The sequence below is a fragment of the Podarcis gaigeae genome, assembly GCF_964106915.1.
Source record: "Podarcis gaigeae genome assembly, chromosome: 8".
Classification (NCBI taxonomy): Eukaryota; Metazoa; Chordata; class Lepidosauria; order Squamata; family Lacertidae; genus Podarcis; species Podarcis gaigeae.
The window spans coordinates 50862676-50888952 of record NC_139684.1 but is presented as its reverse complement, the minus strand read 5'-3'; the positions used below and the strand labels follow the sequence as shown (position 1 = coordinate 50888952).

Sequence of the window (26277 nt, the reverse complement as noted above, 5' to 3'; positions counted from 1 at the left end):
TTCGTGGCCGTAATGTCGTAACATTACATTGTACCTGACATTATGTTAAGTAAATCTTACATTGATGCTTTTAGTTCTCTCCCGCTTTTCAGTGGAGTATAACCAACTATCACAGTAACAAACGCCAGAAATAAAAGGGATATCTGCATAGCACGACGAATTTCCGAACCAAAACCAAGTATAACCTATCAATATTACAAGCTTCCAGCCAACGCAAGCGAGTTCACACTATCCTGAATCTTATTTCCCTACACAGATAGGTAGCCGTGTTGGTCTGCCATAGTCAAAACAAAAAAATTCCTTCCAGTAGCACCTTAAAGACCAACTAAGTTAGTTCTTGGTATGAGCTTTCGTGGTATGAGCATGCACACGAAAGCTCATACCAAGAACTAACTTAGTTGGTCTTTAAGGTGCTACTGGAAGGAATTTTTTTCTTATTTCCCTAGTGTATTATAAAGAGACTCCGTTTCTCCATAAAAAGGGTTCTTTTTTCATGCATTTCGATTGCTTATATTTCCACTGTACTTGTTATATTCTTTTTCGCTGCAGTTCTTGAGCTTTTTAGAAAATGAGGGCTATACATTTAAAATATTTATTCTGTATTCCATTTAGCTTTCTGCTGCCATCTTGCCCTGCACACGGAGGCATCTAATAGCAACCGGAAGTGTCTAAATTGCTTACTGTTTCTCTCTATGGTGTGCTGTGAAAGCAGCGGTAAATAGTAATGGTGGGGTCCTCCCTCCCCCCCGCTATGTTCCGTTTTGAGCGCGTTGCATCCTGGGAAGATGGCGGCGCCTAGCGCGTGAGACGAGCGTTGACTGACAGGCGGAGGCAAGGTGAGGTATTGGAGTGACCGTTAGAGGCGGGTGGGGAGGCTTGACTGGTTTTTGCGGGGGAACTTCGAGCTGACGACCCTCAAGTAGAGCGTAGGAGGCTCAGCAGCGCACTCTGTCCCGGTTAGGAAACTCTTGTGCACTCCTGCGCAGATGTCCTGGCCAAGGGGGCTCCTGAGCATGTCTAGAGTTCATTCTCATTTATTCATTTAAAAGCGTCGCCCCCCAAAAAACAAACAAACACTAAGGCGGGCTCCAGAGCCCCTTCCAGAGATCAGCCCTTGCTCTCGGACTAGCAATCTGAGATACGTGAACGATTGGAAGAAGAATTGAAGGAAGGAAGGTGGGAGAGAAAGCAAACTTGGGCTAGTACCTGTAGTTCATAGCTAGTAGTTCTTCAGACAAAAGGATCCAGGAGCATGTGCAGAGTTCCCCACAGGGAAAGAAGCCACCCTCTTTATCTCTCCCCCCTCCCCCGAAAAAAAGAACCTAAGACTGAAATGGTCATGAGGATATGCAGAGTTTCACCTCAGGGAATGAAGCCAGCCTCCCACCCTCCAAAAAGAGACCATAAGGGCAAGGATTTAATGTGCACATGCAGAGTCTTTCCGTTTAACATCCTTTGGACATCCAATGAAACTGGATATTGGAACATTCGAGACGGATAAAAGGAGCACATAGCGAAACAATGGCGTTTCTCCCGCAGAAAGCGGTGAAGTTCACTAACCTGGATACCTTTCAAAGAGGACTGGACACATTCATGGAGGAGAGGGCTATCAATGGCTACTAGCCATGATGGCTCAGCTCTGCCTTCACAGTTGGAGGCAGCAATGCTTCTGAATACCAGTGGCTGGCAACCATGTGAAGCGGGAGTGCTCTTGTGCTCGGGTCCTGCATCTGGTTGGGCACTGGGAAACCAGATGGGCCATTGGTCTGATCCTTGCAGGCTCTTCTTACATTCTTATGTTTTGTGCTGGAAACATGTTGCCACTTTAGTAACAGTTTGAGAGTGTTGTGGGCCTCGAGGTCTAGAGTTCTGAAGAGATTACATTTTTATCCCACTCTTCCAAGAAGCTTGGGATCCACATACATGTTCTCTTCACCTTCACTAGTTGTATCCCCACAAGAACCCTGTGAGGTAGGTTAGACTAAGAGAGGACAATTGCACCAGGGTCATACAGTGAGCCTGGGTTTTCCTAATTTCAAGTCTAAGACTGTTGTATTTGGTATCGCATATTAGATTGTTTACAGTATGTGACTATAGTGTACGTACCTTAATTTTACAACAAAAGAGTTTTTTAGAACCTTAAACTCTTTTGCTGCAACCGATTCCCCCTGGAATGTATTTTTAGAATAATGGTAAATATTTGTAACATTGTGTGTTAATATATTTCAACAGTGGTAGAAGTACTGTAAAGGTAAAGGTAAAGGTACCCTTGCCCATACGGGCCAGTCTTGACAGACTCTAGGGTAGTGCGCTCATCTCACTCTAGAGGCCGGGGGCCAGCGCTGTCCGCAGACACTTCCAGGTCATGTGGCCAGCATGACGAAGCTGCTCCGGCGAACCGGCACCAGAGCAGCACACAGAAACGCCGTTTACCTTCCCGCTATACAGCGGTACCTATTTATCTACTTGCACTTAAGGGTGCTTTCGAACTGCTAGGTGGGCAGGAGCTGGGACCGAACGACGGGAGCTCACCCCACCGCGGGGATTCGAACCGCCGACCATGCGATTGGCAAGTCCTAGACGCTGAGGTTTTACCCACAGTGCCACCCGCGTCCCTTTAGTGGTAGAAGTAAGAACTAGTAAATAAAATGTGTGGAAGCGAAATGGATAAATCAGATTAAGTCCTATGTCCTTTCCTTCTCCACCCTACAAAGAATTCTCACTTCGTCCTCCCCTCTGGCACAAGACTAAGAAACTGTCCGAAAGATCAATGTTTATGTGTCTAAACTTGGAAAAGGTACAACATACCAGATTCTAGTCCTGACTAGGAGTTACCGTATTTTTTGCAGCATCACACTCACTTTTTTCCTTCCAGAAAGTAAGGGGAAATGTCTGTGCGTGTTGTGGAGGAAATGCCTGTGGGTGGCATGCCTATGGATTTTCATCCTCTAAAAACTACGTGCGTGTTATGGTCGGGTGCGTGTTATAGAGCGAAAAATACGGTACAACTAGGAGCAGGCTGACTAAGATAGCAGGGATTGATTGATTGAAGTAAGATGCTTGGTTCAGGTCTCACCTGTTTGCCTTATCTACACAGGAATAGCTTGGTCACCATTACATACTTCTGCATTAAAACAGCATCATTTTTACATGGCTGTCTGGAGTGGCATTCACTTCCAACATACACATGCATACTGCTTTACAAATGCAGCCACTAAACCTCATGTAATGCATTATGATGGCACATGGCAAATTCCTATGGCAGAAGCATTCAAGGCTTAGTTTTGTTAACAACAGCATTTATTTTATGTGTTCAAGATTCTTATATCTTGCTATTTTTTTAATCTGGAGCTCAGGATGGCTAACAATTAATAGATAAGCAATTATACAAGCAATACTCTAATTTGCAACACAAAGCCATAGCAGCAGCAACTCAACAGCAAATAATAATATCAATAAAACATCTAAAATAATTTATCTCCTTCTAAATGGTAACTTCTTTCCTTTTGCCATAGTTTTCTGATAATGAATCAAAAGCTAGAGATCATCTGAATAAAAGCTTTCCTCAAAACAACAAACCAGGGCAAGAATGAAGGTTTTTTGTGGAAGAGCCAATCCAACCACTGGAGCGGTGGAGTGGTTAGAGGAAGATGAGAACTACGATTATCATCAGGAAATTGCAAGGTATAGTGGGAGTTGGCTTTTATTTTATGCATTATTGTGACAGGCCAGTGTGTACTCCAACATGTTGGATTTAGACCTGATGAGTCCTGGATTCAAATCAATGTGCAGCCACATAAGCATACTGGTTGGCGTTGGGTTCAGCCTAGCATGTTTACCAGATCGTTGTGAGACTGGCAGTGGGGATATGTGTGCTACCTGAGCTCTTGGGTGGGTGGGTGGGTGGATAAAAAACTGATAAAAAACTGTGATGAAAATGAAACTTGAATGAAAGAGTGAAAAAAGATATCTAATAACATCATAAAGTTTTTGTTTGTTTAACAAGGAACTCTTGAGTTCAACACTTGTTTGTTTGTTTAACAAGGAACTCTTGAGTTCAACAAAGATGGATTCAAATAACTTTTTTTATATTTCCAAGGAGGAAGTGCTGATTGGTTCTTTGTGCCAGCATCCCTTCGTGCAACCTGTGACCTTTGGCACTCGTCACATTCTAATCTACTTACTCTTTGAAAAGCTTCTTAAATTACTATTTTAAGACTCTGACATGTGACAAGGAACATCCGCCCCTACCTTTCTTTCTCATGCATGCATACCTTTTTGTTTTAAATCATGGGAGGATGAGACTGTTAATGGCTACTAGTCATGATAGTTGTGTCAGAGTATCATCATGAATATCTGAGGCAGTATGTCTCTGAATACAGTTGGTTGGGGATTATGAGCAGGAGAGTGCAATAGCACTTGTGTCTTTCGTGTAGTGCCCTATAAGCATCTGGTCATCCCATCTGAGAACTGAATGCAGGACTAGATAAGACTTTAGTCCAAGTCAGTAGGGCATTTCTTAAGTTCTGATAAAAGTTCTTCAAAACTCAGAAAATAGCTCACTACTCTGTGATTTATTTTTTCGGTTGGTTCTAAAATAAAGGTATTGATTCCTCATTCCTTTTAAAATAGGATTGATAGTCTAGAACTGAAGAAAACAAAAAGTGCACATTTAATCTGAGTTTGTTGCAGGATCCCATGTGTTATACTCTATGGCTATCTCCTGACTCTCCTTCAGAAGCTACAGCCTTGTTGTCCTGGACTTTAACTGTATGCAGTTCAAGTGGGGAAAACAAAATCCTAGTAGTATAGCAACAACCCTAACATAGCATGGATCTTACACCTATGCCTTTGTACTCCGCAGTACATCCCACGCAGCACAAGGGAACTTACTCCAAAGTAAGTTTCCATAGGATTTCATCCTTTAGTTTCCTGTGGTTGAGGTTCATCTTCTTGTGAATAGCTGGTAATAACTATTAAAGGGATGACTCACCATTTGTCAAGCCTACAGAAGGAGAAAGCATCCTCAGTTGTACAGCAATTTGTTGGTTGCATATTTTAATAGTAACACTGGTCCTGTTTGTCTGAACTGTTTTTGATCTGTAATCTGAACTCTCTTACAGGTCATGTTATGCAGACATGTTGAATGACAAAGACAGAGTAAGTAATTGTTGTTTTCTTTTTTAAAAAGTTGATTTTTTGCTTTCTGAAAGTTGCCTCATTAGCTTCCATTACCTTGACTTTGTTCCACTGGCTTATAGTATCATAGAATGATAGAATTGTAGAGTTGGAAGGGACACTGAGGGTCATCCCGTCCAACCCATTGCAATGCAGGATTCTCAACTAAAGCATCCATGACAGATGGGCCATCCAACCTCTGCTTAAAAACCTCCAATGAAGGAGAGTCCAACACTTTCCGAGGCATTCCATTCCACTGTTGAACAGCTCTTACTATCAGAACATTCTTCTTTTTAAAAATAATGTTTTTATTTATTTTCAAGGTACAGAAGATAATTTTTGAGGAAACAATTGTTAAAACAGTAAACAAATAACTTTTCCTGACAAAAATTACAGACTTTTATCATGCCACATGTTAAAATTTCATTTGATTAAGAGATAACGCCACATTTTCCCATGAATGTAGTTGGAATTTTCTTTCTTGTAACTTGAAGCTGTTGTCTTGCTTGTTTCCCATACTCTGTGCATTAGTATAGACACAACTGAAACCATGAGTCATTCCTTCCAACTGCTTCCTTCTTGCAGTTTCTTGCCCCTTTAGCAGGTTTTTGTAGCGCCGCCTCAGTTTCCTGTGAAGCTATTATTCCTGGTACCGGGTGTTCCCCTGTTTTCTGTAGTATTGTCCCTCTCTCCCTCAGGATTTAGTTTAAAGCTCTCCTGATCAGGTTTGTGAGATTATTAGCGAACACATTCTTGTCAACTGCTGTGCAGTGCAACCCATCTCTTCCCAGAAGCCCGTTCTCAAGGAAGTGACTTCAGTGTCACAGCCACAGGGTCTTTCTCCCTTTTCCAGTGACACATTCCTGGTGGCTCCAAAACTATTTAAGGGAAAACTTACAACACTTTTATTTTTAATGAGTTTGTGGTCTTTCAGCTGCATTTTATATTATTTCTGTGATAGCCTCTTGAGATCAATCTTGCCAGCAGTTCTTATTTTCTTACCATCAGGAATATGAGATAAAGGCATTTCCTGTTTGTATAAGTTGCTGCTTTAAGACAGCACAGAATTTTAAAGAGAGAAATTCAGCTGTGTACTGCTGTTGCAAGTGTAAAAAATAAATGCTTTGAGGTTGGCTTTTCGAGGTTATTTGTTTGATGGATAATTGAGCAAGATGACTAGACTCTTGTAGAAAACAGTCAGTGGTTCAACACTATATTTTGACTAACACTTTTATTTTAATTTGATTTTAATAGAATGACGTGAAGTTTTAGTGCTAAATTTGGAGAAACAAAGCATAGATTACTTTAAAATGCATTAGTTAGTTGATTCAATTTCCTTTGGATCCTGTCTAGTCATGAGTGCATTTTTATAATGAACCCTCTGTGAACATTCCATCTGCTTATCAAGGGTTTCTGCGATATTTATGTACTCTGCTTTCTTCTTCAATAAAATTCCTTTTCAGATGGCAAGATTAAATATTCTTCAAAAGAAGCCCCCAGTGATTCTCAAAAGTGTTTTGTTTTTTTTAAATGAACTGTTTCAAAATTAAATTTTGACAAAGCTAAGGGATGTGTTTATTATCTCATTAGCTTTTTTTGGTAGCTGTTCCTTTAATTAATTCTTTAAGAAGGTGACATTTTTAAAAAAAAGATGTCAGGGATCAAAAAGGCCTGTCAGAAATCACTTCCTGAAGGGAATTTTGTCCATCTGTATCGGGCTTTAAACACTTGCAAATTCCCAGGTGTTTCTATTTGAAAAGAGTTGGCAGGAAAAGGATGAAAAATTGTAGGCAAACTAACCATTTCACTTAAAGCAGTGCAAAGCAAAGCACCCAAGCCTCTGCTGCTGTGTATTCCAATATTTAGAGGGTTTAAAAGTTTTATTTAGAATGAAATACTTAAAAGAGGATTGGGAAAGAGTGTAATGGGAATATCAGTAGTTCTTAAAGTGCTGGGGCTGCATTCTTGTGAATAGTATTTAGCTTTAGCTTTTCCTCCCTTTAATGTTTTCAGACATTTATCACGGAGATCATACTGAATTTATCAGGCTTCTAATAAGTGTACTGCAAACAAAATCTTATGGATCTGCATATTGATCATCCACTGAATAGATAATGCCTTTTAACCCACAACATTTAAATGCTTGCAGATTCAAATTTATTAACCTTGGAGGGCATGTGTCTCACATTTAAACAAACATTGGTCTTGTTGAAGTAACTGTCAGGTTTGTATTTTTCCACAGAATGCAAAGTATTTTCAGGGTATTCGTGCTGCAGTGGACCGAGTGAAGGAAAGAGGAGACAGAGCCATTGTCCTAGACATTGGGACTGGTACTGGACTCTTGTCTATGATGGCAGCTACAGCCGGGGCAGATTTCTGCTATGCTGTTGAGGTAGGTATTATTGCTCCCCTGTCCCTACGTACCAGATATAAATCAGTTATATAGGAGGCAGATCCTTAAAACAGATTTGTAAACAAAATTGTATGTGATAGGGACTAATATTGCTTTGGTCTGTGTGTTTATTCTACAGCCATCTGTACTTTCCTTATGGTTCTCTTTTGTTCCTGAAACGTTGCATGAATATTTAGTGTCTGTTGTCCTTATCGTTGCTAGTAAAGCACAGTGTTCAAGAAACTTCACTTTGGATGGTGCATTTCAGTCTACTTTGTATTCCCCACTCCTTGAAAATGGGGCAAAGCAAACAAGGGATCTCTGAGCTTAATCCAGACTAGCTATGCTTAATATAGATGCTTAAACTATCCATGATTAATTCATCCCATTGATTTTGATGGGGCTATTCTAAGCATGAGTAGGTCTGGATCACTGTATGGTGTCTTAGGAAAGTTTTAATGTTAGATATTTATTCAGAGTAATAGTGAAATGAATTTTAGTGCTTTAATTTTAATTTGGGTTTGTTTTTTGCTTTTGAAAAAGCATTAACTCATGAAAGCAGACTTTTTGGTCACTGGTGGTGTGTAGCCATCTGTTTCCCCCCTCAACTTTCATTTCATATTTACATTTTGGCAAGAAGCAGTTCATTTCTGGCAGCTTTGGCGGTGGAAGGCAGTCTTGTTTTGCCAGGGTTCATGCCTTAATTAGGTACACATTTTAACATTGCCAGGAGGTATGTGCTTCATTGGAGGTCTCATCTGTGCTTTTGAGAAGGCAAAGTTAGATTTCTCAGTCTTTGCCAAAGAGCAGACTCTTGGCTCTTATTAGAAACCCAGTTTCTTTCTGTTGCCTAGACCAGTTAAAAATTCCATCCAACTTTTGTATGTATTGGATCTGAAACTGGGCACTAATGGAGTAATCCTATGCATGGCTGCTCAGACATAAACATCATTGAGTTATGTGTAAAGGATTGAAGCCTAAGTGATTAGATCTTTCATGCAAGATGATAAAATATAGGCAGGGATTCTTAATATAAAACAGCAGTTGGTTGTTCTCATTTGTTGTGCTAGTTTGTATGCTTAATTTAACTTAGTAGTAGTTTTCAGTTGTATTTTTTTCCTTATCTGCCCAGGGCACATACATTTATGTTTAAGGTGTGTGATATAAACTATGTAAACAAACACATTTTAATCTCCCTGGGAAAAGCCACAGACAGGTACTACCCGGTACCTACTAAGTCTTCTATTTGGCAGGATTAAATGTGCTTAAATGTTTATCCTGTGGTAAGTATTTCCCATAACACAATACAGTAATTTTCTGGTGGTGTTTGTACCTTGAATGTAGGTGCCATTAGCTTGGTTGTGTTCTTGAGAGCTGGTGTAGTGTAATGGCTGTGTCTCTCTGCTGTGTCCTAGGAAGTACCTGATTCAAATGTTACTTCAGATCTATCTAAATATAAGGATTATTATACTGCAGGTCTTCAAACCTATGGCTGATACAGCTGTGAAGATAGTGGAGAAAAACGGCTTTAGCGACAAGATAAAGATCATCAACAAGCACTCCACTGAAGTCACAGTGGGGCCTGGTGAGATTAATGTGGACTGTATTCTCATGTTGCATGGGATGAAGGATATCTTTATTTAGTTCTTTGTTTCATTAAAACAAATTGTATGCCATCCTTCAGACATGTTTTTGGGGTGGTTTACATATAATAGAGGCTGGCTTCCTCTGATTTCAAGGAAGGGAGGGGATGAGAAGGAAGAACAGAAGGGTCGCAGCTGTATAGAAGAGAACAGAAGCAGTCCTGAGGCCATTCCCTATCTCCTATTTGAGGTGACTTAACATTAGCACAGCAGCCTGCTTTGAAAAAGAAAGAGAAAAGAAAGAAACCAGCATACTCCTATTTGTCTTGTGCTATGCTTCCTAGATGGAGACATGCAGTGTCGTGCAAACATCCTGATAACAGAGCTTTTTGATACCGAACTGATAGGGGAGGGAGCTTTACCGTCTTATGAGCATGCCCACAGATGTCTTGTACAGGTAAGGAAGTAAGCACTGTTCACAGATGGTGTCATGTAACAGAAATTTTATTCTTGCAAGCTCACAGATTGATTGTAGCCAATCATTTCTTTGTTTTTGATCGGTTTTGTTACTGTTAGTTTTCACTGAAGATATTCAAAATGACCTTCAAAATTCATAATAGACCTGTCATAATCTGTATCTGTGTTGGTTGTGCATGGCTTAAGAAACAACTAACTTTGAGAAAGCTTTCACACATTTTTGGCACAAAAATGCAAAGTATAGTAAATATATGATTCTCTGTCCACTTGAGGACAAGCATCATTGAACTCAACAGGAATACCTTCCAAGTAAACATTATGGTATCGGACTGTAAGATAAATAGGAACGCACGTAAAGAGAAGGTTCAAAGGCATTGAAGAGTGGACCTCATATTTACGCCCAGAATCTGAGTTTTATGTGCAGCCTATATATTTTCGAAGAAGTTCACATTTCAGAGCTTGCTTTTATTCAAAGGACATATAATGAACCTTGCTCAGTTTCCTTTCTCTTTGTTTTCAAATGATTAGGAAGGATGTGAGGCAGTGCCTCACAGGGCAACAGTATATGCCCAGTTAGTGGAGTCCCAAAGAATGTGGTCCTGGAACAAGCTATTTCCCATTCATATTCAAGCAGAAGATAGTGAGAAGATTATTGTCTCACCACCAGAAATGGAAAACTGTCCTGGTGCTCCTTCAGTCTATGATATCCAACTGAATCAGGTGTCCTTGCATGAATTCACGCCTCTCAGTGACGTTGTTACAATGTTCAGGTGAGTGCCGCTTTTATGTTATATGTTTAAGCCATTTTGATACTCTGCCTTTTAATCTTCGATTATCAAGGCAGCTTAAAACATCATTTTAAAACAATGCCTCATAAAATAATAACTAATATTAAAAAAAATAGTCTGTGGAAAATTCAAAGCAGTAGTAAAATCAAAGCCACACCAGGAACCCACAAAGGCCAAGGAAAACAAATGTTTCTGCTTGGTGGTCTAAAAGCCATCAGATTTGGTGCTAAATGAATGGGTGGTGGGCCCTGGTATCCACCTCATTTTAGCCAATGAGGCCCCTCAAAACCATGTCTCCTTCCTTGAAGAGCTTACTAATGGGATTAATATGGGAGAAGGAGGTCCTTCATATACCCATTTTGCAAGTGGGGTGGGTGGGAACCTATGACCCTCCAAGTGTTGCTAGACTGCAACTATCTTTCCTGGTCATGCTAATGGAGGTTGATGAGTTAGAGCTCCAACAACATCTTGAGAACTATATGTTCCCCACCCCTTATTTAGAGCTTTATAGGTTAAAACTTGCACTCTGAATTGTTCTTGAAGGAAACTGGTAGCTTGTTTGTTTGATGGTTTGTTTGTTTAAGTACTTGTCCTTACACAGACACACCTGTGTATCATATATATTATAAATACATTTAAGAGGGAAGTAGCAAACTCCTAAGATCAAATGGTTGATGGTATATGAAGTTGTTGGTGAGAAGTTGCTGAGCACTTTAATGCATTGTGATATTTCATTGATGACTGACTGTTGTTGCTCTTGGTCAAAACTGTCAGATGCAGTTTCAATTTCTACAATTTTTAGAAGAGCTCTGTTCAGTTCCATTGTTTATCAATTCTGCTCTGTGTGTATGTTTGTGGTTAGAATCACAATGTTTATTTCTGTCTAACAACCTGAATGAAAATAAGTAGCTACTTAAAAGGAACTGATTGCAATTCATTATTTTCCACAGTGTAGATTTCAGTAAGCCAGTAAGCCGAGCCTCTGCCTACTACACAGTACATCTGGAGGCCATAAAGTCGGGCAAAGCCCAAGTGGTCCTGTCCTGGTGGGATATTGACATGGACCCCGCTGGGTCAATAAAATGTACGATGGCCCCATATTGGGTGCAATCCACCTCTGAAGATATCCCGGTATGTACTGAACCTCTTGTAAATTCTATTGCCTTCCTAACATTTTAATGCTGGCACATTGAACTAAAACCATATATGTGGGCAGTTGTTAATTTGTCCAGCTCTGTAAAATGTGCCATTTTCACTTTTTGGCCTAATTCGAATTTGACTCTGGACATTCACCAAGGGAGGGGAACAACACCAAGTCCATGTGAAATTCCATACAGGCATCTCATTTGACTTGGGTCACCACCCCCTGTGCAGGCATTGTTAGTAGGATAGGCATGAGTGGATGTTGTGTTGTTGTGTGCTGACATAGCATGTTTAGAGGCCAGTGATCAAACTTACCCAAGGCACCAGCTGCATGAACGTCTGCATAGTTATGCTTTTGGAATTTTTTGTGCATGTTGTTTGTTGCATCTTAGTTTGATCTTAGTTCACTATTGCTCAGCCTTTAGAGAATGCTGATAAATATTCTAAAGATTTGTGCTAAACTTTCAGAAGTAAACTAGTTTTCCTAAAATTGTCCAATTCTTGATAATAACGTCTAAGTATATGGCCGCTTGCAGTTTTCTAGCTACTTACTGCCATGCATGGAGTTGTACAAAAATAAACAATGGTCTATGATTGCAGCAGGTTAGTGACTTTAAGTAAGATTAGGATTCCATTGGATTTGCCATCTCATCTTCTTTTGACTTTTCTAGCATAGAATGCATCAGGGTAGGCAATATGCTTTCTGCGATTCCTAATTTCACTAAAGAAAAGGTATGTTTTTGGACATTGTGGTTATAGAAATGAATGTGAAAGGTTACAGCAGAACATTAAATAAAGGCAGAAGGGTGATGTTAAATCTCCATGAATCCTTTAAACAATAAGAGATTATGTTGCTGTGAATGTTTCCTCATGATTACATTGTAAAACAGGCAGTTCCCAGCATTAAAGCTATATCAGGGGTAACCTTGAGTGGGGTTGTTTAGGTATGAACAAGCATTGGAGCTTTCCCAAATTGTGTTCTTTATTGCACTCCTTTACTTTCTCCTGTATATCTTTGTGTCACATCCTTGGCACTATATGTCACTTGGTTGTCAGACAGGGATCCTGCCATCATTTGATGTGTTTCTTTCTGTTGAATGCATAAACATCCACAGCTGTAGCTCAATTGCTTTGCATGCGGGAGGTTCCATGTTTAATCTCTAGCATTTTCAGGTAGGGCTGAGAAAATGGAGTATCTGCATTATCCCATTGCCATTTACTGTTTGTTTGTTTTTATCCCACACAATCCATTTTTATTTTGAATTACTAATTGACTTCCCCTTTTCCATTTTGTTTAAACCTTTCCAGTGGAGAGATCATTGGATGCAGTGCGTCTATTTCCTTCCAAATGAAGAACTTGTTCTCCAGGGCCAGAGTGTAGGCCTGACTGCCTTTCATGATGACTACTCTGTGTGGTATAAGCTTCAAAAAGGCAGGTAACTAAAGATAGGAGGCAGAAAGGGATACTCATGATTGAACAAAGACTGTCAGGCTGGGATAGTTTGTTTTCTCAGTGAATGTAAGTTGGGGAGGGTTACTCTCCCAGTCCATGAATGGCCATAGGTGTTGTACTAGGCATAGCTGGTAAAAACCATTTATAATGTAAACATTATTTGGGGCAAACAGAAATGAGTTGGTTTCATTCATCCAAATGTTTTTAGAAATGAAGATGCCACAACTACTATCCAAGTTGAAAGTCCTGTGTGTAGGTGTCAGGCCCACCTGTTGTGGAATAGGCCACGGTTTGGAGAACTCAACGATCAGAATCGAACAGCGCAGTATTTACAGGCTCTGCAGAAAGTGAGTAAGATTTCCCAAATCCAATATGGTATTTTCTTGCCTCAATCTCGGCACATTAGGCATCACTTCACTGAATTTGAGTGAAGAACTGTGTACATGCCTGCTTCTTTTTTTTAGCTTATTAGAAGAGATGGTGGGTCACAAAGCCAGCATACTGTTTTGCTTATTCACTGTTGATACTTGATGTACCTCCAGTTGCAGGGAATTCTGTATGGTTTTTAATGCAATGGACCAATACAGCTATCATTCTGGAAAGCAAGTGGAAGTAATTTCTTTTTGACTTTAGTGTGCAGTACACATGAGAACAAAGCAGAAGTCCACCAATTTGTTTTTAAATAGCTGGGGAAAACCATACAACCTGGTAAACGAACAAAAAACAAAATCACATTATATTTATTAAATAAAATACTGCCTCTTCCATTTGTTCTGTAACTATGTAGAAATGCCAGGATGAGCAACAACAAAATAAACAGGAAGGTAGGAACTCTGATGGGACAGAATAATGGGGTAATTGCAGAAGATGTTGGGGGCTGCAAGTTGCCTACCTGTGACTTAAGAATTTAAAACTCTTGTAGTGTCTGTTGTAGAGTCTAAAGATATGCCTGTTAAGACCTTGCCTATCTTGAGATGCTATGAGAGTTGCTAAATTCTCTCTAAGCAATACAGATAAAATAAAAATCTACAAGGAACCAAGGAGCAGGTTGTTTTTCTTTAAAAAAAAATCATTTATAATTATTTGATTTTTAAAGCGATGCTTGGGAAGATTTTTTTTGTTTAATGATACAGACTTGTAAAAAGATAGATTTAACTATACAAGCCTAAGTTAGAGGTTGAGTTTTCCAGTTAGAACAAGTATAGTGTTGAACAGCACATTTGATCAGCGAGCCTGTCAGCTAAGTTTGTCCTTTAGTTCCATCTGGTTGCCCTGTCCTCTGCACTTGAAGTAAATCTTCTTTCTAAGACTTTTGTGCTATCTTTTCATCAGCACCTAATGACTGAAATATGGTGATCCATTGATAAAATTCCACAGCTCCATTGCTTAGCCTTAGTTATAGCGAATTTATGTATGTATGTCTGGCAAAGTGGGTTTTATCTCACACTAGTGAATGCCATAATAAATCTCTGTGACAATTTAAAAGGCACCTTTCCTGAATTGTATAATGGACTAACATGGGTGGAGGGCGTGGAGAGGAAAATGTGACTGTGAAGCTGAGTCATAATTTGCCAGGCATGGATTACACAGAACCAGCATTTTGTCAGCACTGGATGTAAAAACCTTACAAACAATTTTTAATCCTAACTATTAGGGCAAGAGTAGCGAAAGTAGTGTCCTCAGTCAGCATGTCCAATGGTCAGGGACGATGGGAGTTGTAGTCCAAAACATGTGGAGGGAACCATGTTGGCTATCTTTGTGTTAGAATATGATGGTGGGATCGTTAAATAGCATAGAGAGGACTGTTACACCAGAACTTCAGGAAGCCTTCTGCCCAGTTTCTTTGAATGGAGATTAAAGGCGTGTGTTTCTGCTGGCTACTTTTAACAGTTATTGCAAACCACAGTTGCTCAAGTATCAGTTCCTGGAAACCACAGGAGGGGCCAATGCTGTGACATTCAGGTCTTGCATGAGGGTTTCCCACAGGCATCTTATTGGCCACTGTAAGAACAGGATGCTGGACTAGATGGGCCACTGGCCTAATCCAATAGGCTCTTCTTGGGTTCCTATGTACTCTTTCAAAAACTGCTTTGTTTTTCACTTTCCTTCATGACCTGACTTGGCTAACTGGATCATGTCTTGGTGTAAAATGAAAAAGAATGTGGATTTAAAAATTGAGTCCATAAATATGTATAGTGACAATGTTTTGTGGGATTCCTCTCACAAGTATTTACCTTTCTAATGTAAAACATGCATCCTTTGCCTTAAAATGTCATGAATCCTACTTGAAACATGGAGATTTTAGACAGCCTTTGGGATGCAACAATGCTTAGTAATTTCAAACAAGCGAATGTGTCAGTCCTTAATCAGTGACCTTTTGCATCTGGAAAGGAGGAAACTGCTGACAGCTTGTCTTTTCGCTCTGAAGGTTCTGAAGCCAAACAGTGTTTGCCTCAGCATCAGTGATGGCAGCCTCCTTCCTGTGCTGACTCACCATCTTGGAGCAAAAGAGGTACAACCCAACCCCCCAGTCATTGAAATTTTTTTTTAATATGTGCTGACTCTTCTATTCCTTTATACATTTTTTAAAAAAAAATTATGTTATGTTATATCTATTTATATTTAATGCTTTTACTTAAGAGCCGTCTGTGGCATTTATTTGGTCTTCCACAACTCTTCTGAGCACTGAAATTGCTCCACCCAGTCTCATTTGCGGCCTCTTACTCCCAGAACTAGTGGGAGTAACTAGTGTTCTTTATTTCAATACCTCTCTTCCAACCTCCAACCCCCCACCTTTTTTTAGATGCTTTGGCACCCTTTCGTCCTCATCTCCTCCTGAAACAAAGTAAAAATATTTGCATTTGCCCATGCCCATCCCTTGTTAGTCTTGTTTCTCTTGGAACAGCCTTCTCTGTGTTGCATCCATTACTGGCAAAATTTAGCTTGTAAGTTCCTTGGGTACAGACCTGTTACTGCTATCAATATACATTTAGTTTTGCAGAGTATGTTACTCATGATAACAGTTATCCAGCTGACTGACTGGCGTAGAATTCTTAATCCCCTAGGTTAAGTTATGTAGATAGATAGATAGATAAACTTTATTCACATTAGCCAACGGCCTTAGCAACATAAAACAAGCAATATATACAGTTAAAAAGACAACAATGGGTAAAAAGGGCAATTAAATGAACAAGATTATCATTCACATAGTGGCCCTTAATCTCATTGCACCCTTGATAAACCTAGCAACCTTTGCTGTTGTCTGATCATTTTGATCTGATAAAGGAAAGAACAATGTGGTTGCAGATGGGCGGCCTGGGATGGTAAGCAAGAGTGGGGTGATGATCTCATTCCTCAGATCTTTATAAAGGGGACAGGACAGGACAGGTGTAGCTCAGTGGCAGAGCATTTGACTGCTAAGTTATGTAATGGAATGGGCCATGCCATGCAGTATTTGTGCATGTTTATATATTTGTGTATTTAATGTATTTAATATTTATGTATTTAATTATTTTATCAAGATTACTTAAGTAGATCACTGTTAATTGGTATACAGGACATTCTTGGTGTTCTTTGTAAGTCTTGTTCTTGAGTCTTTATTGGCTGCTTGCAAAGTGGAGCAGGGCAACAGACCACACATACACCAATCAGAATGGAAGGGAGAGCGTCATTCAAGGATAGGAGTTTCCCCAGTGAATCACCAGTGTGGTCCTTTCATTGTTCATGGGACAGGTATTCCTTCCCAAATTTCCACCCAAAATTGCAGGTCTGATTAAGCCAGTGTGTTCTGTTCTTCTTCTAGGTGTTTACACTGGAGAGCTCTGCAGTTTCTCATTCACTCATGCAGAAAGTAAGTATTGAATATTGGAGTCACATCTGCATGCAACTGCTGTCTTATGTTTATTACTCTTCCTGTTTATTTTGTTTTCTTTTGTAATGGCAAAAGTGCCTGCCCACTATGAAAGTAGAGCATTTTAGTTACCCAAAATAAGTTATTTTACATTTCAGAATGTTTTTGCGTTACATAGTTAGGAAGAGGTTTTATTTTTGGACAACAGTAAAAAACAAAACACTAAGACCTTTCTTCTTTTCTTTTTCACAAAAAAAGATTTTTAAGGCCAATCATCTAGAAGATAAAATTAAAATAATAGAGAAACAACCTGAATTGTTGATCTCTTCAGATCTTGAAGATAAAAAGGTAAGATAACTAAATTTCTGTGTGACCAAAACATTTTACTCTTTGAGAGGATAAACTTTATTAATCAAAGCATGTCAAGAGGTATTTCCCTCATTATTTGGACACTGAAGTTGTATGCAATATATAAAAGTTAAATAGTAGCTCCAGTACTGGTCTTTAGACTGGTGAGGTAGTTCACACATAAACGGAAACCTTGGTTTGACACTTCTTGAACAAGTATTCAGGAACTTTGTGGCTCTACACCATGGTTTGATCTCTGAACCCACCCAGTATGTTGGGCAAGACTGAGAAGATACAATTACCTCTTCCAAATTGACTGGCAGTTTAGTTTTTGTGTTTGTTATGGCTTTTATAGCTATACAAATAAAAATACTACTACTGCTACAAAAATATGTTAAGGGCTTTCTATGTTCACTCAAGCTCCAAGGTGATGTGAAATTGCGGCTGTTACGGGCCATACCATTTACAGATGCATTACGTAGGCAATATGTCATGGTATTCTGCATTGAGTTTAGTTCAATCTTTACCATCACCATTGGCAAACCCAGGTCCCAAATTTGCCAGTTCACTGGAATTGACACACGGAGTCCATGCAACTGAAGCTACCATTCTACGTTGCATGTACCCAACTGGCAGCCAATCCCACCTATGCAGGATGACAGATTTGGAAGGCCTGCCAAATGGTACGAAGTGTGGCCTGTCACCCTGTTGCCCATCTGAGCCTTTATGTTTTTCCCCACCCCAAGGTATCACTTTTAATTGGTGAACCCTTCTTCTCTACGAGCTTGTTGCCATGGCACAATTTATATTTCTGGTACGCCCGGACAGCCCTGGCAAGCCAGCTGACAAGCGATGTGACTGTCCTGCCCCAGTCTGCTTCACTTCACATGATGATTGTGGAATTCAAGGTAACAAAACTATGTCTGGTTTCTGTTTTGCCCCCAGGGCAGTGTGGGTGGGTTTAGTTACAATACTATGCTTTGTTTATTTTAAAAAAATTGCACTTCATCATTTAGCCAAAAAGTCTTCCAGTTTGCAGCTACAAAATCAGTAGTAAGATAGTTCCTTGGACTTACACTCTAAAAAGACCTGACGCACACAAAAAATAGAGAGAGGAGGGGGAAATGTTCAGTTCCTAACGATACAGGTTCCTCAAAGTACAATTATCTGGTTTTTATTAGTTTGCAACATTTTTCTTTAGTCCTTGAGTGGTTTTTATCTTGATATACAGTGGTGCCCCGCAAGACGAACACCTCGCAAGACGAAAAACCCGCTAGACGAAAGGGTTTTTCGTTTTGGAGGCGCTTCGCAAAACGAATTTCCCTATGGGCTTGCTTCGCAAGAATAAAGCCCATAGGGAAATCTCCGGGGACCTCTTTTAAATGCTAGCGGTGGGGAGCAAAGCCTTCCCCCCCCCTCCGGCCTTCAGAAGAGGTCCAGGAAGGCCGGTGGGGGCCGAAAGGCTTTGCTCCCCACCGCCAGCATTTTAAAAGCAGTCCGGGATAGCAGGGAAGCGCTTCCCGCTATCCCGGATGTCTTTTGAAGGCAGGCGGGGGGGGGGGAGCAAAGACTTTTGCCCCCCGCCCGCCTTCAGAAGAAGTCCTGGACCTCTTCTGAAGGCCGGCGAGGGGCAAAAGTCTTTGCTCCCCCCTGCCTGCCTTCCCGGGAGAGCGGAGAAACGCAGCGCTGCGTTTCTCCGCTCTCCCGGGAAGGCAGGCGGGGGGGGGGAAGCAAAGACTTTCGCCCCCCGCCAGCCTTCAGAAGAGGTCGGGGGACAGACTGTCCCTGGACCTGGTCTGAAGGCGGTTTCCATAGGAACGCATTAATTGATTTTTAATGCATTCCTATGGGAAACCGTGCTTCGCAAGACGAAAAACTCGCAAGACGAAAAGACCTGCGGAACGAATTAATTTCGTCTTGCGAGGCACCACTGTATTAGAGTTTAATTTTGGAGTGGTTTTAATATATTGTGGATAAGTGTGTTTGACATTCTGGTCGTTTGACATTCTGTTTCTTTGAAATAATTTAATTCTCAAAATATTTGTCATATTCCTGGGAGTGATGAAATGTACAGTTTTGATCCAATTTCTCATGTTTTAATTTAATTTAATTTTAAAACACTGAACAATAACATTGTGTCCCCCCCCTTTTCTTTACCCCTAGGACTTGTGGCGAATCCGCAGCCCATGTGGTACCTGTGAAGGGTTTGATGTGCATATTATGGATGAGATGATAAAGGTTAGACTATCCTTCCTGTGTGTTGGATAAATGCCAACTAAATTAGAGATGTGGTTGTAGGTAAATTGCTTGTAATCATGGTTCTAGCCAACCTGTGCATTAAATGGGACATACAGTACAGGAATGGTCTTCAGGCTCATGATAGGATTTTTGGAGGCCAGACCCCATCAACCACAATGTCATTTCTGCCCACCCCAAGCTAAAGAATCTGGCAGGAATGAAACAAGCAGCGGCACTTTGTTAGCCTCTGGCATGTTTTCTCATTTAAGGGCTGAGAGGGGATCTGGCCAGCTGAGAAGCATGCTTTGTGCCATCTTTTTTATGGCAATCACATAAAATGTAGCTTAGTTTCTTTAAACATCATTTTCTGTTATGTCATTTTCAAAAACTAGGAAATGTAGTATTGGATCAAATCATGGCTGACGTACCATTTATTTGGCAGCCTGACTGCAGTGGCTTCCAGCTAGTGTTTGGGCCCAATTCAAAGTGTTGGTTTTGACCAATAAATCCTTCAAATGGATCAGGACCACTTCTTCCCATATGAACCACCCTGGACCCTGCAATCATCATCTGAGGCCCTTCTTCATATGCCTCCTCTGTGAGAGGTCCAGAGAGTAGCAACGTAAGAGCAGGCCTTTTCTGTAGTGGCTCCTCACTTCTGGAATGCGCTCCCAAAGGAGGTTTGCCTTTGCTAATTAAAAAATCTATGTTCGTTATTATGCTATATATGTATTTGTTTTTATATATTAGACTGCCCTGTGATCTTCAGATAAACAAACAAACAAACAAACAAATAATAAAGCGTGTCTCTTGTAAGCATGAGTAAGTCTGGATTCCAACCATAGCTGCTTATCCTAGTTCTGAGTAGGTGATTTTCCCCCCTTCAGGTTAGCTTGTTGTAACGCCCCCCCTTCCTCCTCCCACGATCTGGTAGCTTTCCAGGCATGACCTTTTCTTCATTTATTTACTTATTCTTAATGAGTCATCTATCTGCTCAAAGGAACCCGAGGTGATATTCAACATTTTAAAACCCAATACAAATCATTAAAATACAAACCTTACATCTAACAATGTAATTAAAAAGCATATATACACACCCCATTAAAATAGTACAAATGCCTAGTATTATAAATGCAGCAACAGAACTAATAGAGGGCCAATTAAATAAAATCAGCCACAAACAATAGAAAACAGTTCCAGTAGCAATCCCACAGGAGACAAAAGCTAGCAGACAAATAAAGGTCCAATGATGTTACTTAAAATACTGAATACTCCCACAAGAACTTTTATACCACATCCTTCTTATGATGAAAATGAATGTTTGCAAGTCTTCAGCCTTCATTGTTCGAAAGCACAGGACCAATTAACTTAATTGCAAAAAATGTGTAGTTATTTGAAAGCACTACTTAGAAATGTCTGGGATGACAAGCTTAATGAGTTGTGCTAGCAGCTGCAAAGCTATAGCAAAGATTGCTGTAAAAAGGAAAATAGACTTGAACATAGTTGCAGAGAATAGAATTTATCAATTTAATTAAAAACAAACTCGCCTTATTCCCATACACACAGTATGAGAATTTTGGGCAGGCTGTAGCATGTGCTGGACGGAGAGAGCAGTGGGTTTGATTCTGCACGCTCATTCATTTAGTGCCTAGTCCAGCACTTTGCAGTATCCATCTCTGTCATCCATAAAACATAATACTTTACCTAGCCCAGATGTCATCTTAGAGAACAAATGCTAAGGTTGTAGAATATTTGGCCACTATGGTAAATAAACACATACACTCCAAATGGCAGAATCTGCTGAGTTTTCACCTGGCATTTGGTTGTTTTGACTTTTGGTATGTTCTTAGCTGGGCTAATAGCTTACCAGTGTTGTAAATAAAAATATGCCCTTTTCCCTTATCCAAGAGCCCATATAGAGTCCTTACATAGGTTCCCTATTGGTAGGAGAAAATAACAGAGGCCAACCAGAGAATATTGAGAAGCAAAGCAGCTAGTAAGCTTGATCTTTATTTATCTGTTGCAACAGGGTGCTCCCCTCACACGCAGGAGAGGAAGAGGACCCCCCAAAAATGCCTTGCAAGGGCTTATAAAGACTTTTGAAATTCCCATTTTCTAGATCAAGACCACCCCCAGAAACATTATGCATTCATCACAGAAGGGGTGTAACCTAAGACCACCCCTCAGATAAGGCGGTCTAAAACAGAACATTTGCATGTTGTTTTCTCCTGTCGCTTTGTTTATTTCCTGTCTGGCAGGTTACTTGATTGGATTTATTGGGGAGCCTGGGCAGTCTTTTGTAATGATAAGGCTCACACCCTTATTCAAACACAGATTAAGACAGGATTTGTGAAGGAAGAGACAATGGGGAGGCTTTTCCATTTTGACCATGCAGAGAAACATTTGCTCAGTTTAGGAATCAAAATGGTTCCAGGTTGGCTTTCCTGTGCTGATCTATGTACATGTGGTTATGAACGTTGCCATATATCTAAAACCATAAATTTCCTATCACACCAGAGAATGCCTGGTTCTGTAAATGAGTGAAATGTCTCTTTTCTTCACTTTAGAAGTGAAATAAATGTTACTGTCTTAATCTTGCCTCAGCACGTCAATGCTCTCTGAATATTTTAAATGAATACCTTATCTGTGAATATTTTAGCACTTCAATGCTTCCCTTTTTGTTTTCTTCCATAGAACTCCTTGGACTTCAGGGAGTCAAGGGAAGCAGAACCTCACCCGCTGTGGGAATACCCTTGCAAATCAATATCCAATCCACTGAAAATTTTGCTATTTGACTTCCAACAAACTGTGCCAGAACACACTCTCAAGAACGAAGGCATCATAAATCTGACAAAGTGAGTATCACCAAGAGAAAATGTGGAAGCCCTGTTCAGGACTGTGGCCACTGTAGCTCAGTCTTCTTTCTTTTCCATGCAGAATGCCCCAGGTTCCATCCCCAGCACCTCCAGGTAGGACTGGGAAATATCCATGTGAGAAACTCTGGAGAACCACTGTCAGTGTAGAAAATGGACAAATGTCCTAACTCAGTATAAAACAACTTCCTAAGTTCCTAAAAGTGCAGCAGAATGGCTAAGAATCGTGGTCTCTGCCATTACTTCACTGGGTAGCCTTAGTTCTCTCTAGACCTCACATCTACAAATATAATATTGACCAACTTTGTGAAATTGTAAGGATTGCACTAAGGTGATATCTGAGGCACATTGAATACTCTAGAAGCACTAAGTGCATGCAAAGTCAAGTATCATTATTAACACGCTTGATATCACTAGAACTAGCATCTGTTCCAGTCTAGTTTTTGGATGGAAACTGCCCTGGTCACCCTGGTGGATCTTTGATGGAGACAGTCAGGGGAATATGTCCCTCTTAATTCTTCTGGATCTCTCATTGTGTTTTAATAACCATAAACAATGATATCATTCCTCACTGACTTGCCTGGTTGGAACCACATGCTTTTTAACATCCCCGTGAATTTAGTGCCTGAGCCAGTATTAGCAATATGCCAAGCACGCTCAGCTTTACCAAAAAATAATAAAAAATCCCAGGGAATTGGTGGCTGTTCTGAAAAACAACCATAAAATTGGGACAGCATCACTGGCTGGCAAAGAAGGAGGAGGGGAAATTTCAGGGCCTAGAAATCAAAAGCAATAAACAAACCTAATAAATAGACCCCATTATTTCAAGGGTGGTAACTTGGTATAAGATTGGGAGCTGAAATCAGATGGGTGTTTGAGATTTTAGAGCCACAGCATATTCATATCACTTTTGCATTTAATAATGCATTTTTCTGAAGAAAACTTTTGTAGTTCTATAGTTTGCTTAATAATAATTAACATATTTCATGTATGAGATAACATACTGCTCTTAATGAATAATGTATAAATTACATTTCAACATATGACTGAATCAATTTATAATGACGTTTATTTCTCGTCTCCAAATATAGCCATCTGTTCCCTGGCTGATCATTTCTTTCTCAACCAGCGCACAGTGTGTGGTGTTACCACTGAACCAAATTATGGTGTTATCATTGTACCAGCTGTAAAGTATTGGAACATCCTGTGCAGTAAAGATCAATATTTGTCTCTAGCATGATTCTTGTTTAAACATCAGATGTAGATTTTTCAGACTGTATCATATAGCTTGTGCTAGCAAACAAGTCAATCACATCAGTTACACATGAGATATTTAAGCTAAGACCAAAATAGTAGATATTTGCATTAAAGTTTGAATCTTAAAATGAAAGACAGAATGCAAAAGAAGCTGGGTCCCATTCACGAGTTATACTAAGCCAAACCATGGCTTAGCATGCATGTGGAAACATGCACACTCCTGGAGAAGAAATTGCAAGCTTGTGGTTTAGCTTTCAGACAAACTACCATCTTGTAACTAAGGTTTGCTCTATGATTTACAGCTTGTAGTTTGTCTGGAAGAGCTGAACCATGAGCCCAGCTTCAGGTGACACACTAAGCCAAACCACAAATTAACTCACTGCAGCAGCAAAATGACTGGGGAGGTGAAAAATGGCTGCAGTCTCCTCTCCAGGAGCCCGCATGTTGGCTCATTCATGCTATGTGATGGTTTGACTTAATATAGGCATGAAAGAGGGCAGAAAGATCCTGCTTCAGGTCTTTAATGTGTTACTGCAGTTACTGTCCTATACACATCGTTTTGGTTCCTGCAAGAAATTTCGCTTACTTACTACATCCATCTGCCAGCTGATGGAAGTTTCAGGCTCCCATAGGTGTAACATTCATGCTCTTTCATCTCTCTGGCCTATGCTGCTTCCGAGAAGGAAAGATACTATTCATATTTCAAAAAGAATTTGTGTGTATGTCAGTGTGTTGGTGTTCTTCAAAGTTAGCAGAAAATCAATACTTGAGGCTTTCTTTCTTTCTAGGACTGGGAAGAGCCACGGAGCTGTTCTGTGGATGGAATATCATCTGACACCCAGCATTTCTGTTACCACAGGGCTTGTGCAGGTTTCAAATGAAAAGGTATGCTTAATTCTCTTTCATCTTCACTCTGCTCCATATTGGGGGGGGGGGGGGGCGAGAAAGAAGAATGTTAATCTGAGTGATTCACTTCTATCTCATGGTTTGGGGCATTTTTGGACTTAATCAGTCTTCTCTCTTCTCTGAAATGCTAGGCAAATTTATTTATTTAGATGTTTTTCTACCGCCTTTCAGATTTCATCCCATGGTGCTGTACAGCACATTAAATAATTTAAAACTGTAAGAGTCAATAAAAACCCACAAAACAATAAAAAGACCAGAGCAATCCAGGTTAAATTAAGACATGGTACCATATGCTGGAGTCAAACAACAGCAAAAGCCTGGGAGCAGAAGTGGTCTCCAAAGCTCAGTAATTCTGGCACCTGACTTTGCTGATGGGGGAAATGGTTCTATAGGGAAGACGCCTCCACAGAGAAGGCTTCTTCTGATTGCCAACATTTATAAATGTTGTAAATCTGAATTCACATTTTTTCAGTGGAAACGGTGTGCTTGGATGCTACCATAGACTCACTTTTGCAGTTTAGAAGCCTCATTGGAAATATGTATAAACTATAATTCATTTGTATCTTTCAGTAGTATGACATCTGTCAGAGGTATTATAGGATGGCTATGTTCCATTTTTAGTTAACACACTAGGCTCAAGATTTTGCTGCCAAGCCAGAGCATAGGGGAAGTTCCTCCACTAGTCTTTTTTTAAAAGTGTAGCTTCTGTGTGTATGTTGTAATTCTTACAGTCTGATCCAAGCATATGTACTCAGAAGTGAAACCTTGTGTGTGCAATACAATGTAAATTTATATAGGACCGCAGACTTAGAAATCTTGGAGGTAATCAAGTAATTGGCATTCCAGTTCAGCCCAGTTTGCTGTTTCCTCCATTCCAAAGAGCAAAATAATTTGCATTACCAAGTTATGCACCAGATGTCAGAAGTCCTAGGGGCCTAGTCTGAAGGCATATGAGACCACCAACTTGTGGAGATTGGTGCAGCAGTTCCCTGAATGTATGGAATTCAGACCTCATTGATAATAACAACACATTCTGTTATGAATCAGCATGCTGATATCCTAAAGTAAAGTGATTACTGTTGGTCTTGACAATTTAGCATATTGTATTTTTTTATCAGAGCTGATTATTTTTCTTCTGCTTGTTTCTGCAGGGCTATTGTCAATGGACTCCCCACTGCAAACAGGCTGTGTTTTTCTTCAGTTCAGATACTGGGTCAGAACCTCCCATTGATAACCCCTCTGCAGTTGCATACACTCTAAGCTTCAACCCAAAGACAGGCAATGTTATCATGGATTTTAAGCTCTTGGATTAATGTGGCAGCTTTCCAATCAAAAACCTTCCTGTTCCCCCTCCCCTCCCCTCAATTTTTTTTTGGACCAGATCTTAATAAATATATCAAGAGATGGCTATGATGGGCTTCTCTTCTCTTCTTTTGGGTTACAGCAGCTATTACTGACCCCCCCCCCCCCCAGGCATTGTCTGAAGGTTATACACATGGAGCCATGTTGCTAAAGTGTAAGCTGGTATGGCTCTGGTTCATGCCTGGATGGGAGATTACTTGCGAAATCCTATATATGCCGGCTAAATGTAAAGCTTTAAAAATGCTGCCTGAATCAGGTTATGAATAGTAATAATGCTATATTCAGATATAATCATACTGATGAGACTGCTTCAGATTGTTTCCCCTTGTTAATGTGAGGACTGAATCATTGACAGCTGCAGCTTCAGAAGATTCCCTTGTTGCTTTCTAGGAACCAGGCTTGTTCTGCCACCCTATTGTTGCTGGTCTG

At 40.2% G+C, this 26277-nt stretch overlaps 1 protein-coding gene across 6 annotated transcripts; it reads left to right on the top strand.

The window, feature by feature from the left end:
- Nucleotides 1-695: 695 nt before the first annotated feature.
- PRMT7 (protein arginine methyltransferase 7) lies at nucleotides 696-25896 on the top strand. 6 transcript variants are annotated; one of them, XM_083749916.1, is made up of 19 exons: nucleotides 883-2240; nucleotides 2628-2836; nucleotides 3013-3684; nucleotides 5124-5160; nucleotides 7421-7570; nucleotides 9047-9155; nucleotides 9498-9610; nucleotides 10159-10400; nucleotides 11369-11549; nucleotides 12870-12997; nucleotides 13223-13361; nucleotides 15443-15526; nucleotides 16817-16864; nucleotides 17123-17212; nucleotides 17959-18120; nucleotides 19376-19450; nucleotides 22145-22305; nucleotides 24369-24465; nucleotides 25638-25896. In XM_083749916.1, the coding sequence occupies exons 3-19, from the start codon at nucleotides 3590-3592 to the stop codon at nucleotides 25797-25799; spliced, it is 2073 nt and encodes a 690-aa protein (XP_083606042.1). In that variant the 5' UTR covers nucleotides 883-2240; nucleotides 2628-2836; nucleotides 3013-3589; the 3' UTR covers nucleotides 25800-25896. The 6 variants fall into 6 exon arrangements, with proteins under 6 accessions (XP_083606037.1, XP_083606042.1, XP_083606040.1 ...); XM_083749911.1 differs by lacking the exons at nucleotides 883-2240; nucleotides 2628-2836 and adding an exon at nucleotides 696-836 and having other exon boundaries at nucleotides 3516-3684; XM_083749914.1 differs by lacking the exon at nucleotides 2628-2836 and having other exon boundaries at nucleotides 933-956; nucleotides 3516-3684.
- Nucleotides 25897-26277: the final 381 nt, after the last annotated feature.

What these genes read in the sequence shown, in the direction of transcription:
- PRMT7 (XM_083749911.1), top strand. Translation starts at nt 3,590, where the DNA reads ATGAAGGTTTTTTGTGGAAGAGCCAATCCAACCACTGGAGCGGTGGAG. An exon ending in TGTTGAATGACAAAGACAGA is followed by an intron (nt 5,161 to 7,420) that starts GTAAGTAATTGT and finishes ATTTTTCCACAG; the next exon opens with AATGCAAAGTATTTTCAGGG. An exon ending in ACCATCTTGGAGCAAAAGAG is followed by an intron (nt 15,527 to 16,816) that starts GTACAACCCAAC and finishes TTCTTCTTCTAG; the next exon opens with GTGTTTACACTGGAGAGCTC.